This window comes from Artemia sp. Qi Xiang Cuo, chromosome 2, assembly GCF_049724085.1.
Source record: "Artemia sp. Qi Xiang Cuo chromosome 2, ASM4972408v1, whole genome shotgun sequence".
NCBI lineage: Eukaryota > Metazoa > Arthropoda > Branchiopoda > Anostraca > Artemiidae > Artemia > Artemia sp. Qi Xiang Cuo.
In genome coordinates this window covers 32,010,153-32,033,250 of record NC_142795.1, presented here as the reverse complement: position 1 = coordinate 32,033,250, position 23,098 = coordinate 32,010,153, and the positions used below count along the sequence as shown (strand labels likewise).

Here is a 23,098-nt window from a genome sequence, read left to right as displayed (position 1 = left end):
CAAAATAATAAGATGATAACCTAATATGTCATAAATCGACTTATTCTGTTTAGAAAATCCAAATAATTGCTTAAAGGACATTAAAAATCTGAAAACCTGAGTAGTGATAGCATATGCTCTACATTCTTTGATTTTCACTCTCCCTCACTGTTATCTCATATGCAGCAGCTATTTTCAAATGTGGTTCGCCTAGTCTATATGTATGACATACACATAGCAAACATTTTGCAGAATGATTTGTTCAACTGAGAATGGACATAGACTATAAAAATCCCACAAATAATCACTGAGACTCCCACACCCTTCCCTCCTTCATACGAATTTATTGTTCCGTGTTTTGCAATAATAAATACGGTAGACTAATGAGTTACCAACCTTTTTCCAGAATAAAGAAAATCTCATTTAGAAAATCTATTGCAGAGTATAATTTCTGAATCCTATTCTTGGTTCACCTAAGCTTGAGACAACTTTACTCCTCTTTACATAATCTACTGTGGAAATACCATAAGCAGCTTTGAGATTTTTCCTTTGCTACTATTTTTCGGAAATTCGTGTGAGACTTGTTTAATTTTTAGCTTAATTAATCTAACGACTCTTTTTCATCTTCAGGTTTACAAGCCTTAGACGAAGAATATTTGAAGGTTGACGCTCAGTTTGGAGGAGTTGACCAGAGAAAAATTTTCACGTTTTCAGAGAAGTATTTGCCTGCCCTTGGATATGCTAAAAGAATTCATCTAATGAACCCAATGATTCCAGGACTGACAGGTAGGGAACTGTTCAGATTATTTGGTTTGGTGTATTTGCTTGAAAACGTTGGAATGACGTTGATCAGTCTTCCCTCACAGACAGACTTGTGTTCATTTGTTAGTTTCCGAATATGCATTTAAAGGAAATTTGACATCATTGACCCTCCCAGGCATAATCTATATATAAATAGAACGAGTAAATTTTATAGCGAAGATTTTTTACTCCAATAACATATTCCCTCGTTTCTAATGGTTTCATTGGAAACTATCGTTGTTTAAGCGCTTGATTAATATTTTAATGTTTATTGGTCATAGTTGCGTAAAAAAATAAAACCTATATTATGATGTTAGCTATGATAACATTAGTATATAATGACGCTATACCATTAGGATATAAACAAGTGTTAGATTACAACGTAATAATAAAGAACGAATTCTAACCCATAGTAACTGGAATATTACATTAAACAAACTACACCTCATAGTAACCAAGAGCTAAAAAATCTAACCCGTAGTAAATGAAATATTAAAGTAAATCATCTGCACGATGATGCACCACGTTTATCTTTTAACAAGGTAATATAACACAGACATCTTTTGAAAAGTTGTTTCTCTGGGGCCATGGTTGCAGCCCTAGCTGCTACCTAGTAAAAGGCGAACCACCGCCCATAGTAACCAAAAGTTAAAAAACGCGTTTTGAAAAAAAAAACTTTATAGTAAGAGACGAACACGTCCCATAGGAACAAAAACAATAGCCTGAAACCCGCTAAATATGGTGTCTAATAGAAACAAAAAGTACACTATTGGAATTTCTTGCCCGAAAACCCTATCTAGGAAACATACAGTCCCTTGGTTTGAACAAGATGGAAAATGCATTGGCTTGAAAAACAAGCAAAGATGCTGCAATCAAGATATTTTGCATTGAAAGCATCTTTTATTCGTTTTTTTTTACCGCAGCTATCTGGTCACTGGAGCATCATCGAGGGCGGTTTGAAGGCTCATTTTAAAGGAAATTGCTACTTCTAGCGAGTTTTTGTGATTATCAAACGACAATACTTCAAATAAATGAGTTTGTTGTGAAAAACCGCATTTTCGTAAACAAGATGATGAACAACGTCATAACCGTATCTATAAAAACCTTATATGCCCTCAGGGCATAACTTTCAACCCTTGCCCTGAAGGCTTTGGGTGGGGGGTGTCATCTTCAAAGACTTTAATTTCCGGACCTGTCAACTACGCTGAACAAAATGGCTCTATAAAAATTTTAATGACATGTTTTTTGGTAAATGATGGGCGTGGGAGGGGGCTTTTTGCTCTCCTATCACTTTCGACTATGGAAAAGGGCCCTAACCCTTTCAGTTTCTAATCAAGTGGGCCCCTTTCGAAGTTTCTACGACAACTCCTTCTATACGAAGTGCCCTGATCTAACCAAAATAATAAATGAATAATACATTGTGCCCACATCGCTTTTTACTTAGGCAGCGATATTGCGCTGCCTATGATATGACCGTATTCTCCAGTAAGCTAAACTCGATAGTTTTGAATGTCACGAAGGTGTAGTCTCTTTAAAGCAAAATCTTCCTAGAAGTTGTTGGGCTGTAAAAACTCGCAGATTGAGCCGCTAATCTTGTGAAGCTTGTTTTCGAAAGTCTTCCGAATTTATCAACTCACAATGCAATTGTGATAATTGACAATGCACTCCTAGCAGTTTGCTTGATGAATATCTAACACCGGGCCTTGGAAATGCTATAAAAATTGGAAATTCAAGAAGCTTCAAACTTGAGTTTGATAATATTGCCTCCATGGTTAGTGATTTTTCTCTTGGTCTTGTCCCTCGGGTCTGAATTTTATGCAAATAAGCAATATCAGCCTCAGTTTCTGCTGTCAGTCTCTCGACTACTTAAGTCTCTCTTTGCCATTTCTTTAAACATGAAGTAAGTGTTCTCGAAGTTCTGGTTCACACCATAATCCTAATGATTATGCTTGGGCTGTATTCCCGAAATTGGCCAATTGTGCCGACAATTATGTTTAATATAATATTTTTAGATGTGAAGCTAACAAGGCCCAATGTCCAGGAATCACAAACAGACATATGTCCAAAAATGTCCTAAAAAAAAATAATTGAAAAAAGGTTTATAGTAAGAGACCAACATGTCCCGTAGTAACAAAAACAATAGCCTGAAACCCGCTAAAAATGGTGTCTAATAGAAACAAAAAGTACACCATTGGAATTTTTTGGCCGAAAACCCTATTTAGGAAACTTACAGTCCATTGGCTTGAACAAGAAGGGAAATCCATTGGCTTGAAAAACAAGGGAAAAGGCTGCAACCACGATATTCTGCATTGAAAGCATAGATGGTCACTTGAACATCATAGAGGGCAGTTTGAGGGCTTATTTTAAAGAAATTGTTACTTCTAGGTGTTATTTTTGTGATTATCAAACGACAATGCTTCAAATAAAATCTGTTTTTTACGAAAAACCGCATTTTCGTATACAAGATGATGAACGTCATAGCCGTAGTTTATAACCATAGATGACGTAAAAAGGAAAACATATAGTATGATAATAACTTCAACACTGTCAGCATATTTAAGTAGAAAAAATGGCCATCTGACACTGATTCCGAAATGGTAACGTTTTTCCCCTTCATCTTAAAAATAAATTAAACTATAGCCCTTAGTAACTGAAATTTTAAAATATATGATTATATACATGATGATGCGACACATACTTATCTTTTGACAAAGTAATACAACACAAACATTTTTAAAAAGTTGTTATGTTAAAGGACGAACTATAGCCCATAATAACCGCAATTTTAAAATAAATGATTACATACATGATGATGCGACACACACCTATCTTGTGGAAAGATAATAGAACACAAATATTTGTTTTCGTGGTTGCATCTGTAGCTGCAACCAATTAAAAGGCGAACCGCAGCCCATAGTAACCGAAAGTTAAAAACTCGTTTTGAAACAAAAAACTGCCAAATGAGAAAAAATTACCATATGAAATTGATTCAGGAATGGTAACTTTTTAATCTTAAAGTATTTAATCGGTTAATCTTAAAAATAAAAGTTTATAACGAAAAGAAAATTAAGGTGATTTCAAGGAAAATCTGGAAATCCCTCGAAAATGGCGTCAGATCGCAATAAAAATGCACCAGCGGAATAAGCAGGGTCGGAAACTTTTATAGAAGAATTACAGTTTCCCAACCTGAACAACAAGGAAAATTGCGTTTTGGATGTGTAGCACTGGTGTGTCTCCTTTTTTTTCACCAGGGCTAGCTGGCTATGAACATCATAGAGAGTTGTTTAATGACTCATTTTAAAGGAAATTGCTACATCTAGTTGCTTTTGGAAGTAAGAAAAACGATTTGTAAAATAAAATCAATATTTTTACCAAAAAAACTGTATTTTTGTATACAAGATCGTGGTTGCAGCGATAGCTGCAACCTAGTAAAAAATAAACCAATTCTGGACAGGCCAATTCTTGTCTGTAATTATCGTTGAAAAATATGAGAGATGTTTTATGGGCAATTTAAAAGGAAATCGCTACATGTAGTACCTTCTATAATCAAACATATTATAAAAGATACGGAGAAGGAACTTGCCAAAATGTATAATCAAACATATTATAAAAGATACGGAGAAGGAACTTGTCAAAATGTACGTTTGTCGAAATCATCTTGTACATGAAGATGAAGTTCTTATTACTTTAACATTATTTTTTGTTACTTATAAAAGCCAGTAAATATAGCAGTTCTTAAAAATATCTCTATTATATTCCAGTGCCCCAATAGCAGTGACAAAAAAAAAAAAAAAAAAAAAAAAAAAAAAAAAAAAAAAAAAAAAACAAAGAAGAGGAGATAGAGGAGAAAAATAAAAACAGAGACGCATCACTGCTTCCCATGCGAAAAGTTGTTTTCTTTGTTGCTCAAGATAGGGGACCGTAGTTCTCATACACATGGTTTTCGGCATTGGATATTCCAATGGAACAGTTTCCATTTTGATCTGACACCATTTTTGTGGGGTTTCACGCTGTTTTCGTATCTATAAATTTGTATTTGCAGTCGGCTTTCACTATTAGTATTAATTAAAAGAAAATATAGTTACCATTCTTGAATCAGCTTCAAATTGCGACTCTTCCTCACTTAACAGTTTTTTTTCAAATCATGTTTTAAAATTTTCGGTTGCCTAATAACTTTCATTCTTTTTTTTAAACTATAGTGTCAAAACCGTTATTACTGCTCATACTTCCAGGAGTTCTTATTTTCAATATTAGTTTATTTTTAGCATTTAATTTTCTTCTTTTTTTTATCTAATTTGTATTGTATATTTATCAGCAGTTTCTTCCTTTTATATTCATTTGCTCCACATATATATAAAATTAATTGATTAATTTAGTTTTCAGTAAATCACAAAGTACATCTCACTTAGAGAGATCTATGGGGCAATAACACCACGCTTAATTGTTTAAAAGTTTCCCGAAGTAAAATAAAAAAAAGAACGCCATTGGAATAGCTATGGTCGAATGCCCTAAAGCAACGATTCTCAAGAAAGGGATATGCAACCTTTTTGGGCCTTGATTAAGGGTACGCAGAACGAAAAAGGTCGGGAACCACTGATCCGGGTTGCAGCGGTAGCTAGCAACCTAGTAAGAGACGATCACGTCCAATGTTAAGAAATATAAAAACCCATAGCTCCTAAAAAAGGAGTCAGATCAAAACAAAAAGTACACCATTAGAACCGCCTTGTCCGAAACCCCTGTATAGGAAATTTTCTGTCCCTTGGCTTGAACAGCAAGGGATATATATTCGCTTGAAAATCAAGAAAATTGACTTTAACCACGTTATTCTCCCCAAACGTGATATTTTTTTTTTCTTTTTTTGTATCCAGAGATAGCTTGGCACAGGAACATCGTAGAGGGTTGTTCAATAGCTCATTTTAAAGGAAGTTCATTGGGTTAAAAATCTATAGTAACTAAAATAAATTATTTATAAAAGAGAATAAATTTTTCCAATAAAAACTGTATTTTTGATGCAGTGACGTCATAATTACTATATAAGAAACGTCAAATCTGTAAATGGTCTCATTCATGAATACATAACGTCATACGCCGTGACGTCATAATTAGTATATAAGGAATCCGGGTTGCAGCGGTAGCTAGCAACCTAGTAAGAGACGATCACGTCCAATGTTAAGAAATATAAAAACCCATAGTTCTTAAAAAAAGAGTCAGATCAAAACAAAAAGTACACCATTAGAACCGCCTTGTCCGAAACCCCTGCATAGTAAAATTTCTGTCCCTTGGCTTGAACAGCAAGGGAAATATATTGGCTTGAAAATCAAGAAAAGTGGCAGCTACTACAACATTCTGCTTAAACGGGATATTTTTTTCTTTTTTTTTCTTTTTTTTTTCTTTTTTTGTATCCAGAGATAGCTTGGCACTGGAACATCGTGGAGGGTTGTTCAATAGCTCATTTTAAAGGAAATTAATTGGGTTAAAAATCTATAGTAACTAAAATAAATTATTTCTAAAAGAGAATAAATTTTTCCACCAAAAACTGCATTTTGATGTCTTTTCACACTGCAGTCTTTCAAACATAATCGTATACCAGCGGTAAGAATTGAACCCACGCCTCTGAAGAGACTGGTGGCTAACACCAGTGCCTTGGACCACTCGGCCAGGCTGCCTCTCATAAATAAATATATATGTGAATTTGGGTTGCAGCAGTAGCTAGCAACCTAGTAATAGACGATCAGTCCAATGCTAAGAAATATAAAAACCCAAAACTCCTAAAAATAGAGTCAGATCAAAACAAAAGTACATCATTAGAAATACCTTGTCTGAAACCCTACTAGATAAATAATGAACGTCATCATCCGGGTTGCAGCGGTAGCTAGCAACCTAGTAAGAGACGATCACCTCCAATGTCAAGAAATATAAAACCCCCCAACTCCTAAAAAAAGAGTCAGATCAAAACAAAAAGTACACCATTAGAACCGCCTTGTCCGAATCCTCTATAAAGGAAACTTACCTCCCTTTGGCTTGAATAACAAAGAAAATATATTGGCTTGAAAATCAAGAAAATTGACTTTTACCACGTTATTCTCCACAAACGGGATATTTTTTTCTTTCCGGTTTTTCTTTCTGCTCAGCTAGCTGGGCACTGGAAAATCATAGAGAGCTGTATAATAGCTCATTTTAAAGGAAATTGCAACATCTAGTCACTTTTGTATTTAAAAATAAAATACTTTTTAAAGCAGAATCAATTTTGTCAAAAAAATTGCATTTTTGATGTATTTTCATACTGCAGTCTTTTCAAAGATATTTGAATTTTGAAGCAATAAAACAGTCCATGTAATGAACTCTATAGTAATAATAGCTACTTGTCTCAATAGTAACCGAAACTCCTGGAACCAAAATTTTCTTTTTTTGGCTTAATCGCTAAAATTATTATGTAAACTGCAAAAATATTTATGATGCCTAATCAGTAATAGTAATTTTTTAATTTAAACAACAAAAATACATGAAAATTCTAAAATTAGTTTTGCTTTTTGTCTCCTGGAAGAAATTTTTTTTTTCATCTCAGTTCAAATTTATTATTGTATCCTGTAACCCGTAAAGTACATATCTCCATATTATTGTCTCATAATTGCAATTATTTTAGTTTTCAGTCCAGAATCACTAAACTTATTATTTAAACTGCAAAAATATTTATGGTGTCTAACCAATAATACTAATTTTGTAATTCAAACAAGATAAATACCTGAAAATTTTAAAATTAGTTTTGTTTTATGCTAGGTTTTAGATACTCGACACGGGATTTTTGTGTGCTTAATAATTTTAAATCTTGAAAAAATATGGTCTCACGCGAGTGGAAAAAAAGAAAGAATAACCAAAAACAATATCAAAATAGAACAATCCAAATTTCTACTAATAGATCCGGGTTGCAGCGGTAGCTAGCAACCTAGTAAGAGACGATCACCTCCAATGTCAAGAAATATAAAACCCCCCAACTCCTAAAAAAAGAGTCAGATCAAAACAAAAAGTACACCATTAGAACCGCCTTGTCCGAATCCTCTATAAAGGAAACTTACCTCCCTTTGGCTTGAATAACAAAGAAAATATATTGGCTTGAAAATCAAGAAAATTGACTTTTACCACGTTATTCTCCACAAACGGGATATTTTTTTCTTTCCGCTTTTTCTTTCTGCTCAGCTAGCTGGGCACTGGAAAATCATAGAGAGCTGTATAATAGCTCATTTTAAAGGAAATTGCAACATCTAGTCACTTTTGTATTTAAAAATAAAATACTTTTTAAAGTAGAATCAATTTTGTCAAAAAAATTGCATTTTTGATGTATTTTCATACTGTTTCCGGGTTGCAGCGGTAGCTAGCAACTTAGTAAGAGACGATCACGTCCAATGTTAAGAAATATAAAAACCCATAGTTCCTAACAAAGGAGTCAGATCAAAACAAAAAGTACGCCATTAGAACCGCCTTGTCCGAAACCCCTGTATAGGAAACTTTCTGTCCCTTGGCTTGAACAGCAAGGGAAATATATTGGCTTGAAAATCAAGAAAATTGACTTTAACCACGTTATTCTCCCCAAACGGGATATTTTTTCTTTTTTCTTTTTTTGTATCCAGAGATAGCTTGGCACTGGAACATCGTAGATGGTTTTTCAATTGCTCATTTTAAAGGAAATTAATTGGGTTAAAAACCTTTTGTAACTAAAATAAATTATTTCCAAAAGAGAATAAATTTTTCCAATAAAAACTGTATTTTTGATGCAGTGACGTCATAATTACTATATAAGAAACGTCAAAACTGTAAATGGTCTCATTCATGAATTATAATTATAATTATCTGGGTTGCTACAGTAAAGAACGATCTCTCATCCATAGTAACTGATAAATGGTGGTTCCAGGGGTATACAATAAAGAACGACACCTTGCCCATGTTAACTAAAACATAAATAGGGATTATGTAATTTCCAATAGTATCATGGCTGTAGAGATGGCTGAAACCTAGTTACAATAAAAAACGATCATTGGAATAACAAAAATTGCATACCTTTGGACTTAGCTAGCTACTTGATTATTTGAGACTCGTCTCTTACTATTTAAAAGAAGAAAAAGCTTCCTGTGTGTAATCAGTTTATTATCATAGGCAGCGCGCTAGCACTGCCTGAGTAAAGAACGATGTGGGCACAATGTGTTTTTTTTCCGGGTTGCAGCGATAGCTAGCATCCGGGTTGCAGCGGTAGCTAGCAACCTAGTAAGAGACGATCACGTCCAATGTTAAGAAATATAAAAATCCGGGTTGCAGCGGTAGCTAGCAACCTAGTAAGAGACGATCACCTCCAATGTCAAGAAATATAAAACCCCCCAACTCCTAAAAAAGAGTCAGATCAAAACAAAAAGTACACCATTAGAACCGCCTTGTCCGAATCCTCTATAAAGGAAACTTACCGCCCTTTGGCTTGAATAACAAAGAAAATATATTGGCTTGAAAATCAAGAAAATTGACTTTTACCACGTTATTCTCCACAAACGAGATATTTTTTTCTTTCCGCTTTTTTTTTCTGTTCAGCTAGCTGGGCACTGGAAAATCATAGAGAGCTGTATAATAGCTCATTTTAAAGGAAATTGCAACATCTAGTCACTTTTGTATTTAAAAATAAAATACTTTTTAAAGTAGAATCAATTTTGTCAAAAAAATTGCATTTTTGATGTATTTTCATACTGCAGTCTTTTCAAAGATATTTGAATTTTGAAGCAATAAAACAGTCCATGTAATGAACTCTATAGTAATAATAGCTACTTGTCTCAATAGTAACCGAAACTCCTGGAACCAAAATTTTCTTTTTTGGCTTAATCGCTAAAATTATTATGTAAACTGCAAAAATATTTATGATACCTAATCAGTAATAGTAATTTTTTAATTTAAACAACAAAAATACATGAAAATTCTAAAATTAGTTTTGCTTTTTGTCTCCTGGAAGAAATTTTTTTTTCATCTCAGTTCAAATTTATTATTGTATCCTGGAACCAAGCTTTTTTTGGTTTGTAACCCGTAAAGTACATATCTCCATATTATTGTCTCATAATTGCAATTATTTTAGTTTTCAGTCCAGAATCACTAAACTTATTATGTAAACTGCAAAAATATTTATGGTGTCTAACCAATAATACTAATTTTGTAATTCAAACAAGATAAATACCTGAAAATTTTAAAATTAGTTTTGTTTTATGCTAGGTTTTAGATACTTTATAATAAAGATCGAACTCTTCCCTATACTAACTTTTATACGCAACTTCACTATAGTTAAGATTACAGTATTTAAATATTTTTACATTAAAAGACGATCACTGAAATAACAAACCATTCCATACATTGGACTTAGTTAGCTACTTGATTGTTTGAGTTTCGTCTCTTACTATTTAAAAGAAGAAAAAGCCGTAGGCTTTTTCCTGTTTGTATTTCCGGGTTGCAGCGGTAGCTAGCAACCTAGTAAGAGACGATCACCTCCAATGTTAAGAAATATAAAAACCCCTAACTCCTAAAAAAAGAGTCAGATCAAAACAAAAAGTACACCATTAGAACCGCCTTGTCCGAAACCCCTATAAAGGAAACTTACCGCCCTGCGGTTTGAATAACAAAGAAAATATATTGGCTTGATAATCAGGAAAATTGACTTTAACCACGTTATTCTCCACAAACGGGATATTTTTTTCTTTCTTTCTTTTCCACAGATAGCTTGGCACTGGAACATCGTAGAGAGTTGTTCAATGGCTCATTTTAAAGGAAATCTCTAGATCTAGCGCTATTTGTACTTAATTTTTTTTTTAATTAATTTTTTTTACGAAAAACTTAATTTTTTATATACAATATTAATCAATGACGTCATAGTCTTTGGATGTAGTTAGTACATAAAGTTTGGATCATCGAATTAAAGCTGAAACTAAGTAAAGAACAATTATGCCTCCATATATTCACAGTGATCTATAAAATTTCCCATTACATCTATAAACTGTTCCACAGTTGCCGGTTCATACCTCGGAAGCTTTTCACTAAACATGCAACATTTCTTTTGGATATTACTATGTTTACAGTAAAGAACGACCTCTTGCCTATACTAAATTTTATAGGCCACTTAACTATAGTATAGGCTAGTACAGTTATTATATTTAAGGTCAATATATTAAAATTTTCCACTAAAAGACGGTCATCGGAATAAAAACCCAATACATACATTTGATTTAGTTAGTTACTTGATTGTTTGGGGCTAGTCTCTTACTATTTCAAAGAAGAAAAAGTCGTAGGCTTTTTCCTGTTTGTAATCAATTAGAAAGAGTTCTACCTTTAATCCGGGTTGCAGCGGTAGCTAGCAACCTAGTAAGAGACGATCACGTCCAATCTTAAGAAATATAAAAACCCATAGCTCCTAAATGTCTTTTCACACTGCAGTCTTTCAAACATAATCGTATACCAGCGGTAAGATTTGAACCCACGCTTCCGAAGAGACTGGTGGCTAACACCAGTGCCTTGGACCACTCGGTCAGGTTGCCTCTCATAAATAAATATATATGTGAATCTGGGTTGCGGCAGTAGCTAGCAATCTAGTAAGAGAAGACGATCAGTCCAATGCTAAGACATATAACAAAACTCCTAAAAATAGAGTCAAATCAAAACAAAAGTACATCATTAGAATTACCTTGTCTGAAACCCTACTAGATAAATATTGAATGTCGTCATAGTTTTATATTAGAGCTATGACGTGAATAGAAATTACATTAAAGAACGACTAATTGAGTGTTATATAGAATCATTATATAGATTTCCGGGTTGCAACGGTAGCTAGCAACCTACTAAGAGACTATCACGCCCCATGGTAAAAATTACAGTAACGAATAACTCCTGAAAAAAGATTCAGATCAAAACAAGAAGTACACTATTAGAACTGCCTTGTCCAAAACTTCTATATAGTAAACTTGCCTTCCTTTGGCTTGAATAACAAAGAAAAAATATTTTGGTTTGAAAATCAAGTTACATTAAAGAACGACTAACTGAGTGTTACATAGAATCATTATATAGATGTCTGGGTTGCAGCGGTAGCTAGCAGCCAAGTCAGAGATGATCACGCCCCATAGTAGAAAACTAAAGTAACCCATAACTCCTGAAAAAAGTTATAATAAGGAACTAACTCTAGGCTATAGTAAATAAAATTAAATTAAATAATCAAACAGTTCTTGGTAACGAAATATACATTAAAAGCGACTCGTCTCAGTAGTAATCGAAACTCTAAAATGGAGTTTTAATATTAATAGATGAATCAAATGAATTGGATTGTTATGCTGATTTTAAATATGTAAGTTTAACAAGTATACTCATATCCATCAAAAGTTAAGAGCCTGAGAAAATTTAGCCTATTTTCAAGAAAAGGTAAAAACATCAATTAAAATTAAAAGAATCGTAATGAAAATCACACCATCAGATTCAGCGTATTAGAGAACGTTATTTACATTAAAAGACGATCACTGGAATAACAAACCATGACAAACGAATGGCAATGATTCGATTTGTAATGCCTTGTCTTATGATTGTCAGATTAGGGCAGGTAACTGCATTGAAGAGACCTAGAACAGAACTTGTTGACGCTCTTAAGGGGAGAATAGTATATCTACCTGTTGATGTACAAGCAAATGCAGATATTCAGCCTGAAAAACTTCTTAACATTGATAGTTTTGTAGTCATTGTCAATGGTCAGCCTACTTACAACAAGAATGTTTGGACTGCACTAATAGATCTGAGAAAAGTCCTTGGAGCACTGCTGTGGATAAGAGAGAACAACCGTCTCTATCAAAAAATACTTGCATTCACCCTAGAAGATTTAAATAAAATACTTGAAGCACGTCTTGCTGAAAAAGCGGTTGGTGTTGATAATTTTCCTGAAATAACGGAAGCTGCAATCCTTCAAAAACTGACAGAAAGTGCAAAATCTACATTGGTTGAACATTTTTCTGTCCAGCCTCTCAGTTCAGCGGTTCCAAAAGACTTCATTGAAGATTTTAAGCAGATGAAAGATCTTGGTACTGACCAATTTCAAATCAAGAAACTAAAAGGTGAGAGCGAAGACTTATTTCAGGAAGAACTTGATCTAAAAGTGTTTCCAAATCTTTTCCCGAAAGGCAAATATGGCTTGCGTGACAAGGCAAGACCATTTCGGATTAGGAATGCAGAATATTTTAAATCAAGGCTTCTTAGCAGACATACTAAGTTTCGTCTTGACAAACAGTTTCTTTTTCACAGCTTCCAATTGCAAGAATTCTCTTACATGTGTAATAGTGTCGGTCATATGTTGCGGAATATGAAACCAAATCAAAATGCTCGTCAATTTATAAACTGGCTTCATTCCCGTGATGGAGAGATGGACGCGACTTTGTTTTCCGTTCAATCAAAAATCAGAGGATCTCAGCAGTATTTTCAATCTCTTTCCTATAAAGTAAAGTCAATGATTGAGAAATTGGGTCCACCTACTTTGTTTCTGCCAGTTTCATGTGCTCTAATAAGAGACGATCACGTCCAATGTTAAGAAATATAAAAACACATAACTCCTAGAAAATTATAATAGTGAACGACCTCTTGCCTGTACTAAATTTTATATGCCACTTAATTATAGTATTAGGTTAGTAATTCAACAGATAGCCTTGCACTGGAACATCGTAGAGAGTTGTTTAATGGCTCATTTTAAAGGAAATTAATGGGGTTAAAATTACACTAAAGAAAGAACTTTAGTACATAGTAACTGAAATTATATTAAAAGACGATCATTTGGAAATCATACATAAGGGATACATTTTTACATTAAAGTTACAGTAAAGAACAAACTTCCAGCCCATAGTAAGTAAAATAAGATTATAATTAATATTATATCCGGGTTGCAGCGGTAGCTAGCAACCTAGTAAGAGAAGATCATGTCCAATGTTAAGAATTATAAAAACCCATAGCTCCTAAAAAAGGGTGAGATCAAAACATTACATTAAAAGAGGATCCTTGGAATAACATACCACTGCATACATTGGACTTAGTTAGCTACTTGATTGCTTGAGGTTCGTCTCTTACTATTTCAAAGAAGAAAAAGCCATAGGCTTTTTCCTGTTTGTAATGATAGCATAAAATGAAACCCAAGTTGTAACTGACGTCATCCTGGTTGTCCGGGTTGCAGCGGTAGCTAGCAACCTAGTAAGAGACGATCACTTCCAATGTTAAGAAATATAAAAACCCATAGTTCCTAAAAAAAAGAGTCGTCCGGGTTGCAGCGGTAGCTAGCAACCTAGTAAGAGGCTTGAAGAGCCCTTGGCTCTCAGCCCTCTGTCCCTTGGCTTGAAGAGCAAGGGAAATATATTGGCTTGAAAATCAAGAAAAGTGGCAGCTACTACGACATTCTGGCTAAACGGGATATTTTTTTCTTCTTGTTTTTCAGAGATAGCTTGGCACTGGAAAATCGTAGAAAGTTGTTCAATGGCTCATTTTAAAGGAAATTAATTGGGTTAAAAACCTTTTGTAGCTAAAATAAATTATTTCTAAGAGAGAATAAACTTTTCAATTAAAAACTGCATTTTTGATGTCTTTTCATACTGCAGTCTTTCAAAGATATTTGATTTTTGAACATAAATCATAATCGTATACCAGCGGTAAGATTTGAACCCACGCATCTGAAGAGACTGGTGGCTAACACTAGTGCCTTGGACCACTCGGCCAATCTGCCTCTCATAACTAAATATATGTGAATTTTTTTATCCGGGTTGCAGCGGTAGCTTGCAACCTAGTAAGAGACGATCACGTCCAATGTTAAGAAATATAAAAACCCCTAACTCCTAAGAAAATACAGTAAAGAAAGATCTCTCGCCCATAGTAACTGATATACGGTGGTTCCGGAGGTAATCCGGGTTGCAGCGGTAGCTAGCAACCTAGTAAGAGACGATCACGTCCAATGTTAAGAAATATAAAAACCCCTAACTCCTAAGAAAATACAGTAAAGAAAGATCTCTCGCCCATAGTAACTGATATACGGTGGTTCCGGAGGTAATCCGGGTTGCAGCGGTAGCTAGCAACCTAGTAAGAGACGATCACGTCCAATGTTAAGAAATATAAAAACCCATAGTTCCTAACAAAGCAGTCAGATCAAAACAAAAAGTACACCATTAGAACCGCCTTGTCCGAAACCCCTGTATAGTAAACTTTCTGTCACTTGTCTTGAACAGCAAGGGAAATATATTGGCTTGAAAATCAAGAAAAGTGGCAGCTACTACAACATTCTGCCTAAACGGGATATTTTTTTTTCTTTTGTATCCAGAGATAGCTTGGCACTGGAACATCGTAGATAGTTGTTCAATGGCTCATTTTAAAGGAAATTAATGGGGTTAAATCCGGGTTGCAGCGGTAGCTAGCAACCTAGTAAGAGACGATCAAATCCAATGTTAAGAAATATAAAACCCCTAACTCCTAAGAAAAGAGTCAGATCAAAACAAAATTACACCATTAGAACCACCTTGTCTGAAACTTCCCTATAGATAGCTTTCTGTCCCTTTGCTTGAATAACAAAGAAAATATATTGGCTTGAAAATCAAGAAAAATGGCAGCTACTACAACATTCTGCCTAAACGGGATATTTTTTTCTTTCCGCTTGATTTTCCTCCTCAACTAGCTGGGAACTGGAAAATCATAGAGAGCTGTATAATAGCTCATTTTAAAGGAAATTGCAACATCTAGTCACTTTTGTTTTTAAAAATAAAATACTTTTTAAAGTAGAATCAATTTTGTCAAAAAAATTGCATTTTTGATTTATTTTCATACTGCAGTCTTTTCAAAGATATTTGAATTTTGAAGCAATCAAACAGTTCATGGTAATGAAATCTATAGTCTTAATAGCTACTTGTCTCAATTCCGGGTTGTTACAGTAAATTTACAATAAAGAACGACACCTAGCCCATGTTAACTGAAACTTAAATAGGGATTATGTAATTTCCATCAGTATCATGGCTGCAGAGGTGCTAAAAATCGCTAAAATTATTATGTAAATTGCAAAAATATTTATGATGCCTAATCAGTAATAGTAATTTCTTAATTTAAACAACAAAAATACATGAAAATTTTATAATTAGTTTTACTTTTTGTCTCCTGGAAGAAATTTTTTTTTCATCTCAGTTCAAAGTTATTATTGTATCCTGGAACCAAACTTTTTTTGGTTTGTAACCCGTAAAGTACGTATCTCCATATTATTGTCTTAATTGCAATTATTTTAGTTTTCAGTCCAGAATCGCTAAACTTATTATGTAAACGGCAAAAATATTTATGGTGTCTAACCAATAATACTAATTTTGTAATTCAAACAAGATAAATACCTGAAAATTTAAAAATTAGTTTTTTTTTTATGCTAGGTTTTAGATACTCGACACGGGGTATTGTGTACTTAATAATTTTAAACCTTGAAAAAATATGGTCTCGCTTGAAAGGAAAAAAAGAATGAATAACCAAAAAAAAATATCAAAATAGAGCAATCCAAATTTCTACTAATAAAAAACTTTAATACACAAAAAATAAAGCTAACATCCTGAAATATAAGAAAAGTTTATTTAAAAGTATCATATAGAGCTGTCGAATGGCTCATATGAAAGGAAATTGCCACATCTGGTGCCTTTTGTAATTTAAAAAAAAATAGTTTTTAACAAAATCAAATTTTTTTTTTTTACAAAAACTGTATTTTTCTATAACACTGTAGTAGAAAATGTTATTAACATCTTCTTGCATACGAAAATCAAAATAGTATTTTTAACATTATACAAAACATGTAGATATAGTTATGTAAAATGTAATAACTTTTTTAGAGTTTTAACAAAAATTTGATTTGTGAACTGAAACTAGAAAAATATGATAATAAGTTTTATTTTAGTTTTCAGTTCAGAATCGCTGAAGTTATTATGTAAACTGCAAAAGTATTTATGGTGCCTGAGCAATAATTTTAATTTTTAAATTGAAACTAGAGAAATAACTGAGAATTTTAAAATAAGTTTTATTTCCCTTTCGATTCAATGAACTCGTTATATCATTCAATGTTTTCAGTAAGGACTATAATTATTATTAAGTAATTAGATAGAATCAATGGTTTTAAGTACTAAACAAAAGTTTCTGATAGACTACGCCTCCCGAGGAAATCTTTCAAAATGTAGAGAGCTAATCGAATCCGGTGTACAGGTAGACGCTAGTGACAGTGAAAATAGGACCCCTTTACACTGGGCTGTATGCAACAACCATATTCGAGTCACCAATTATCTCCTCGAAAGGGGAGCAAATCCAAATGCTAAGGACAACTTTGAAATGAGCCCTTTACATTACGCTGCCGAACAGGGAAACCGTTTAATTTGTAAGCAACTCATCTCATCTGGTGCAAAAATTGACGCTTTAAATTATTTACACGAAACGCCTTTGCATTGTTCAATTTTACTAACTACGGGATATGAGAATTCCTTTCTATTTAAATACTTGGTGAAAACCGGTTCAGTTTCAACCACAAGGACTCCAATCTTTAAATTCAGACCAAACAGATCACCGCATGTGGAAACAGAAAAAGGTCGTTTTCAAACAGTTCAATGCCTCCTAGAAGAAGGTGCAAATCCAAATGCTAGAGAGGGAATGAATAGGACTCCTTTACATAATGCCGCTGAAACAAATAGAATTGTCGATATTTACCTTACACTTATAAATCGTGGTGCGGAAATAGATCCATTAGATTGTTATAATAGGACACCTTTGCAATTGGCCATACTGGACCTAGCTGAACTATCTTCCATTAGATGCCTTCTAGAAAGAGGAGCAAATCAAAATACTAGGGACAGAAGGGAAAGGACTCCTTTACATTACGCAGCACAGAAAGGCAGACTTGACGTTTGTCAACTTCTACTTTCATATGGAGCACAATTAGATGTTTTTGATGATGAAAGGTGTTCGCCATTACGAATGGCTTTTGATCATAAACACCCTGATATAGTATTTTACTTTTTAGAATGTTTAAAAAATATGAATGTAGTAAAAGAAATGGAAACAGAAAAACATGTTATAATAGAGCGTTCAAGACATGATGAAGCGTATAATGCGTTGGACATCGAATTTACCTCTCGCCAAGTATAAAACTCATTCCACCTAGGGGGGAGGGTAGTTTCCCCTTTCCCCTATATTTAAAAAATACTTTTTTTTTACCCTTTTTCTTTAAAATAAAAATAACCACCCTCCCTAGATTTTGAAAAATACACTTTTAACCACCCCTCCCCATCGCTCAATTTCAATGAATTGACCAAATTCAAATCTAAATCGGAATACAAAGGAAATATTTACAAGATCAGAAAACAGCAAACAATTTTTTCCCTCGGCAAAATAAAAAACAATGCCTAAACTGGAACCGGGAAGTAAGGATGAGGAGCAAAAAATCAGTTATAAAAACGGTCAACTGTGTTTTTTATTGGACTAACCTTTCACTCAGGGGAGAATTGGGCGGGACATTGAACATATTCTTTAAGTTACATCGTAAAGTTGAGAAGAATTTCGGTTTTGACCCACAATCCTTTACAGGACTAATTCTTTATCCATTTTTTCTTTGGCGGGAGGGGGGAGGGAGGGAAATTCTATCGGTATTTATTACTACTACCCAAGCTGCTCTTTAAAGCAAAACTCTGACAAACAGTCTACCCTTACAGGTAAACCTCGCATTTTAGTCATCGATGCCTGTAGAGGCCCCGAAGCTGACCGTGTCTAACTTGTACGCTTGTATGATCGCGATCCTTCTTAAGAAGTTAATAACACATCTAAATCTAAATTGTCATAGTTCTCTCGAGAAAACCTCCCTAAATGTAAAATTTCTCGTTCTTTGATCAACATTGAAGAAATATGCAGTAACAGTGTGTAGGTTTATCCCACCACTGTGTACTGCACTTCAAAATTCAAACGTTGACTTAATAAACATCATTCTTACTGTCACCAGAGATATGTTTGAAAAATGGTCGAAATGTTCATCTAGCCAAATTCCAGAAATGAAGTACACATTCAGCGAAAAATTTATTTCATAAAAGCTTTATACAAGGAGAAATAATGGTGGAAGTAATGACAACTCTAAAAGTATATATCCCTTTTTGAAAAATCATCAAGGACGAAGAACCCAGTCACGCAATAACACACCATCAGGACCAATAGTAAAAGCAAAAACAATGCCTATAGTGAAGCATTGAAGAAGGCAAAGAAAAGAAGAAAAAGCTGAAGAGAAAGAAATTACTTAGAAAAAAAATTAGACCAGTCGTTTCTACCATCTCTACTGTCTCTAGATCAGAATAAAATAGGAGGGTAAGAAATGCAAATCATTGATGTTAGGCTTAAGGTACGCATTATTTAAGATATTTTTATGTTTTTTACTTCTTGCAACACAGACTGATATTCGAAGCTCAGGCATTAACATTCTAGAGTGGAGTTACTGATTGGACGTTGCGATTGAAAGAGATTTCCTTTTAAGTGCGTCTCTGGAAGTCCAAAACTTCCCCTTGAGTTGATTGAATTGTTTAACAAGTTGTTGGTCAGCTCATCCTTAACCTCATTATATTTTATAAGGCCCAAAAGAGCCAAATTAATGCAACTGAAATTTCTTAAATTTAAATCTGGGTCAGTTAGTAAACTGCTGTGCTATCTTAACCAATATCGTCAAAAGATAATCTTGTTGCATCATCAGGCATATACCTGTTACACTTGAATGGTTTCACACCTGTGCTGATGCAGCAAGAATGCTTTTTTGATTAAAGCTGCGCTTACATGTGTCACAATTGAATGGCTTGTCACCGGTGTGGATTCTAATGTGTATTAATTAAAAAAAACTTCTGAAAAATAAGTTTTTCAAAGAAAAGTAAAGGCCATTTTAAAATTTTTTAAATATTTATAAATATTATATATATTATTTATTAATTAAACATTTATAATAAATAAATAAATCTTAAAACGAGTGAAACTTAAATTGAATATGCAAATCAAGCTTGAAACGAACAAAAATCACTACAAACAAGAGTTTGAGTATGACCTCCTTCTCTCACTGTAAAAGTCTAAAACCTAGTGCGTCATTGGCGCTTTGCTGAAAACCAATTTTATGACAAATGTTTTCTTTTGTACTTAATATTGAAAATAAACAATAAAATTATAGTAACATTTTGAACTGATGAGCTTTCAGCAATTAATATCATTATGCGTCAAATATTCATTTTAATTTATTAGCTCTTTTTAAAGTTGTTAAAGACGAATATAGTTTCACTACAAACAAGTGTTTGGATACTACCTCCTTCCTTAACTGTAAATAAAAACCAAAAGCCTACTGCGTCATTGGTGCTTAACTGAAAACAAATTATGTTGCAAATATTTTCTTTTCCAGTTCTTACAGCATTGAAAACAAAAATACAATTACAGTGAGATAAATTCTTGAACTGATGGATCTTTCAACAATTAATATCATTATGCATCAAATATTCAGTTTGATGTTGTTTATACTTTCCAAGACTGTTAAAGATCCATATAGTTTTTAGTAAAGCGCCAATGACGCAGTAGGTTCTAGACTTTTACAGTGAGAGAAGGAGGTCATACACAAGCTCTTGTTTGTAGTGATTTTTGTCCGTTTCAAGCTTGATTTGCATATTCAATTTAAGTCTCACTCGTTTTTAGATTTATTTGTTAATTTACATTAATATCTATTGTATATTTGTTTGCATCGATTGATTATCTAATTTCTGTTCGTTTTAAGTGTCATTTATACTTCAACAGATAAACATTTCTTTCGTTTTAAGCTTGGTTTTCATATTCTATCTAAGCTGTACTCGATTTAAAGTAAGTTTATTCACTTAAATTATAAATTTTTGTATGTTTTTTGCTATGATTTTTTATTTAATTTCTGTTAATTTTGAGATTGATTTGTTCTTTAAGAGTAATTTCTGGTCTTTTTTAGCTTGAATTTTAAAAGGTATTTGCATCTGCTGAGCTTAAGTCTAAAATGGCCTTTACTTTTCTTTGAAAAACTTATTTATCGAAAAGTTTTTTAAATCAATTTTTTTTTGTCTTTGATTGTAAAAAATTTCTAATGGTTAAAAATTTCTTATTTCAAAATCAAACTTTAAAAAAAAAATCAAATATTCATCAAAGCATCAAAAATGGTATCAAAGTAAAAATATCAAAGTGAAAAAATGGGTTTGTGTCAACCTCGGAGTGTTTATTATCTGATGTTTGAACAATTTTAACAAGATTGCTGTCTCAAAATTTTTATCCGATGGGTTTGGGGAAAAAGGGCATGTGGGGATTAATTAAGCTTCGGTCTCTTTTGACTCCTTAAAAGTGAACTAGAACTTTCTATTTTCAATCAAATGAGCCCTCTCTGAAGTTTATACGAGTATCCCTTCTATAAGAACCATGTATATCCCCAGAGTATAACTTGCAACACCTGTCTCTTGGCCATGGAGGGTTGGGTTGACATTGGAGTTTTAATATTTGATGGTAGAACTATTTTTAACAAAATAGTCACCTCAAATTTTTATCCGGTGGGTTTATCCATCCGTCTGAAACGAAATAAGGTATGGAGTGAATGTTTTTCATTGACTACATTTTCAATATTTTCTGAACAGATTGCCATAGGTCAATGCTCTACATTTGTATTGATTCATTGATTTTAAATAGCTTATTTTTTTCCAATTAGTTATGAAACGAATGATATTACACATTTTATGTTTGTGCTACATGTGTCGACCCCGGAGTTTTTGTTATCTGGCCCTTGATTTTTTTTTTAACAAAATGTCTACCTCAAAATTTTTATCTGATGTATTTGGGGGGAAAAGGGCGTGAGGGAGGGGCTAGTTGCCCTTCGATCACTTTGACTCTTAAAAACTGAACTAGAACTTCCAATTTCTAATCAAATGAGCCCTCTCTGAAGTTTATACGAGAATTCCTTCCAAAACAGCTATAAATAGTTTTTATCTGATGTATTTTGTGGAAAAAGGGCGCGGGGGGGGGTTAGTTGCCCTTTGATCACTTTTGACTCTTAAAAGCTGGACTAGAACTTCCAATTTCCAATCAAATGAGGCCTCTGAAGTCTATACGAGAATCCTTTCCTGCCCCCGGGCCCTGGGGTGTTTTGTCGACACCAGAGTTTTGTTATTTAACCTTTCAACTATTTTTTAACAAAATTGTATTTTTACCCTTGCATATAAAGCACCTCGGGGGGAAAATATAAAAAAAAATTGAAGCTATATAAGCTTTATTCATTCGTTTATGTTTGCACCGGTTATCTTTATGTTTGTAAGATAGTTAATTTTAATTTCTGTTCGTTCGGTGTTTCTTTTATCTTTAACAGTAATTTCTGGTCTTTTTGAGTTTTAAATATAATAGGAATTAATTTCTGTTGGTCCTGAGTTCAATATGGCTCTTTACTTTTCTTAGAAAACTTGTTTTTATGCAAGGTTTTTTTTTAAATTAATAATAATAAAACATTGAAGCCTTATGGCTTTTGCTATAGACAACTTAATTACATGCCTCTGATAAATAAACATGATTTTTTCACGCAACAATGAATGGATCGAAAAATTAGCTTCAAAAGACAGTAGTTAGGCTATTTCATTTGTTGATGCAGAAAGAACAGGATCGTTTTGATTAGACCATTTTGGGGATTTTTTGTGTCACAATAATTTAGCATTTATTGCAAAGTATGTGTTTTAACCTTATTTTAAGTATGGCTGTAATTTTAAGTATTTTAGCATTTTCAGTTTGAGAAAATTTCTGGGAGTAATTGGATAGAAAGTTCTTTATCTAGTTCTTATTATTGTATTTTGATGTGTTATAACGTCCCTTCGAAATTTCTCGAAACTTTTAACTTTCTTCCCATACAAAACTTTACGTTATTAAAGTCTTTGGGGTTGGGGCAGTGTAGTTGGCATAAAGAAGAAAACTTTAGTGTAGACAGTAGGAGAGGGGGGAGGGTGAGGTCTTTGAACTATTTAAACAAAAGATCTATCTCAACGTTATTATTGGATGCCTTTGAGGAAAAAATGGCGTGGAGGGGGGGGGGGGGGCTAGGTGCCCTGCAATCTCTTTTGACTCTTAAAAAGTGAAGTAGAACTTTCAATTTCCAATCAAATGATCCCTCTTTGAAGTTAATATGAGCGTCCCTTCCATAAGACCCGTATATGCCTCCAGGGCATAACTTACAACGCCTGCCCCCGGACCCTGGTGGGTTTTGTCAACACCGGAATTTTTTTATATGATCTTTGAACTA

The 23,098-nt window shown here is 33.5% G+C and overlaps 3 protein-coding genes across 4 annotated transcripts in view; all 3 read left to right on the top strand.

The window, feature by feature from the left end:
• Positions 1–23,098, top strand: part of TM9SF3 (transmembrane 9 superfamily protein member 3) — a 696,120-nt gene that overhangs the window by 533,315 nt on the left and 139,707 nt on the right. The window lies entirely within an intron of this gene.
• The window catches only part of TyrRS (Tyrosyl-tRNA synthetase), an 89,778-nt gene that overhangs the window by 34,697 nt on the left and 31,983 nt on the right, over positions 1–23,098 (top strand). For both annotated transcript variants that reach the window (XM_089108082.1, XM_089108083.1), the window contains exon 5: positions 610–765. In XM_089108082.1, coding sequence (XP_088964208.1) covers positions 610–765 — 156 coding nt within the window. The remainder of the gene's footprint in view (positions 1–609; positions 766–23,098) is intronic.
• Positions 16,924–17,949, top strand: LOC148955146 (uncharacterized). The gene has a single exon (XM_089104796.1). The coding sequence runs from the start codon at positions 16,924–16,926 to the stop codon at positions 17,947–17,949; it is 1,026 nt and encodes a 341-aa protein (XP_088960922.1).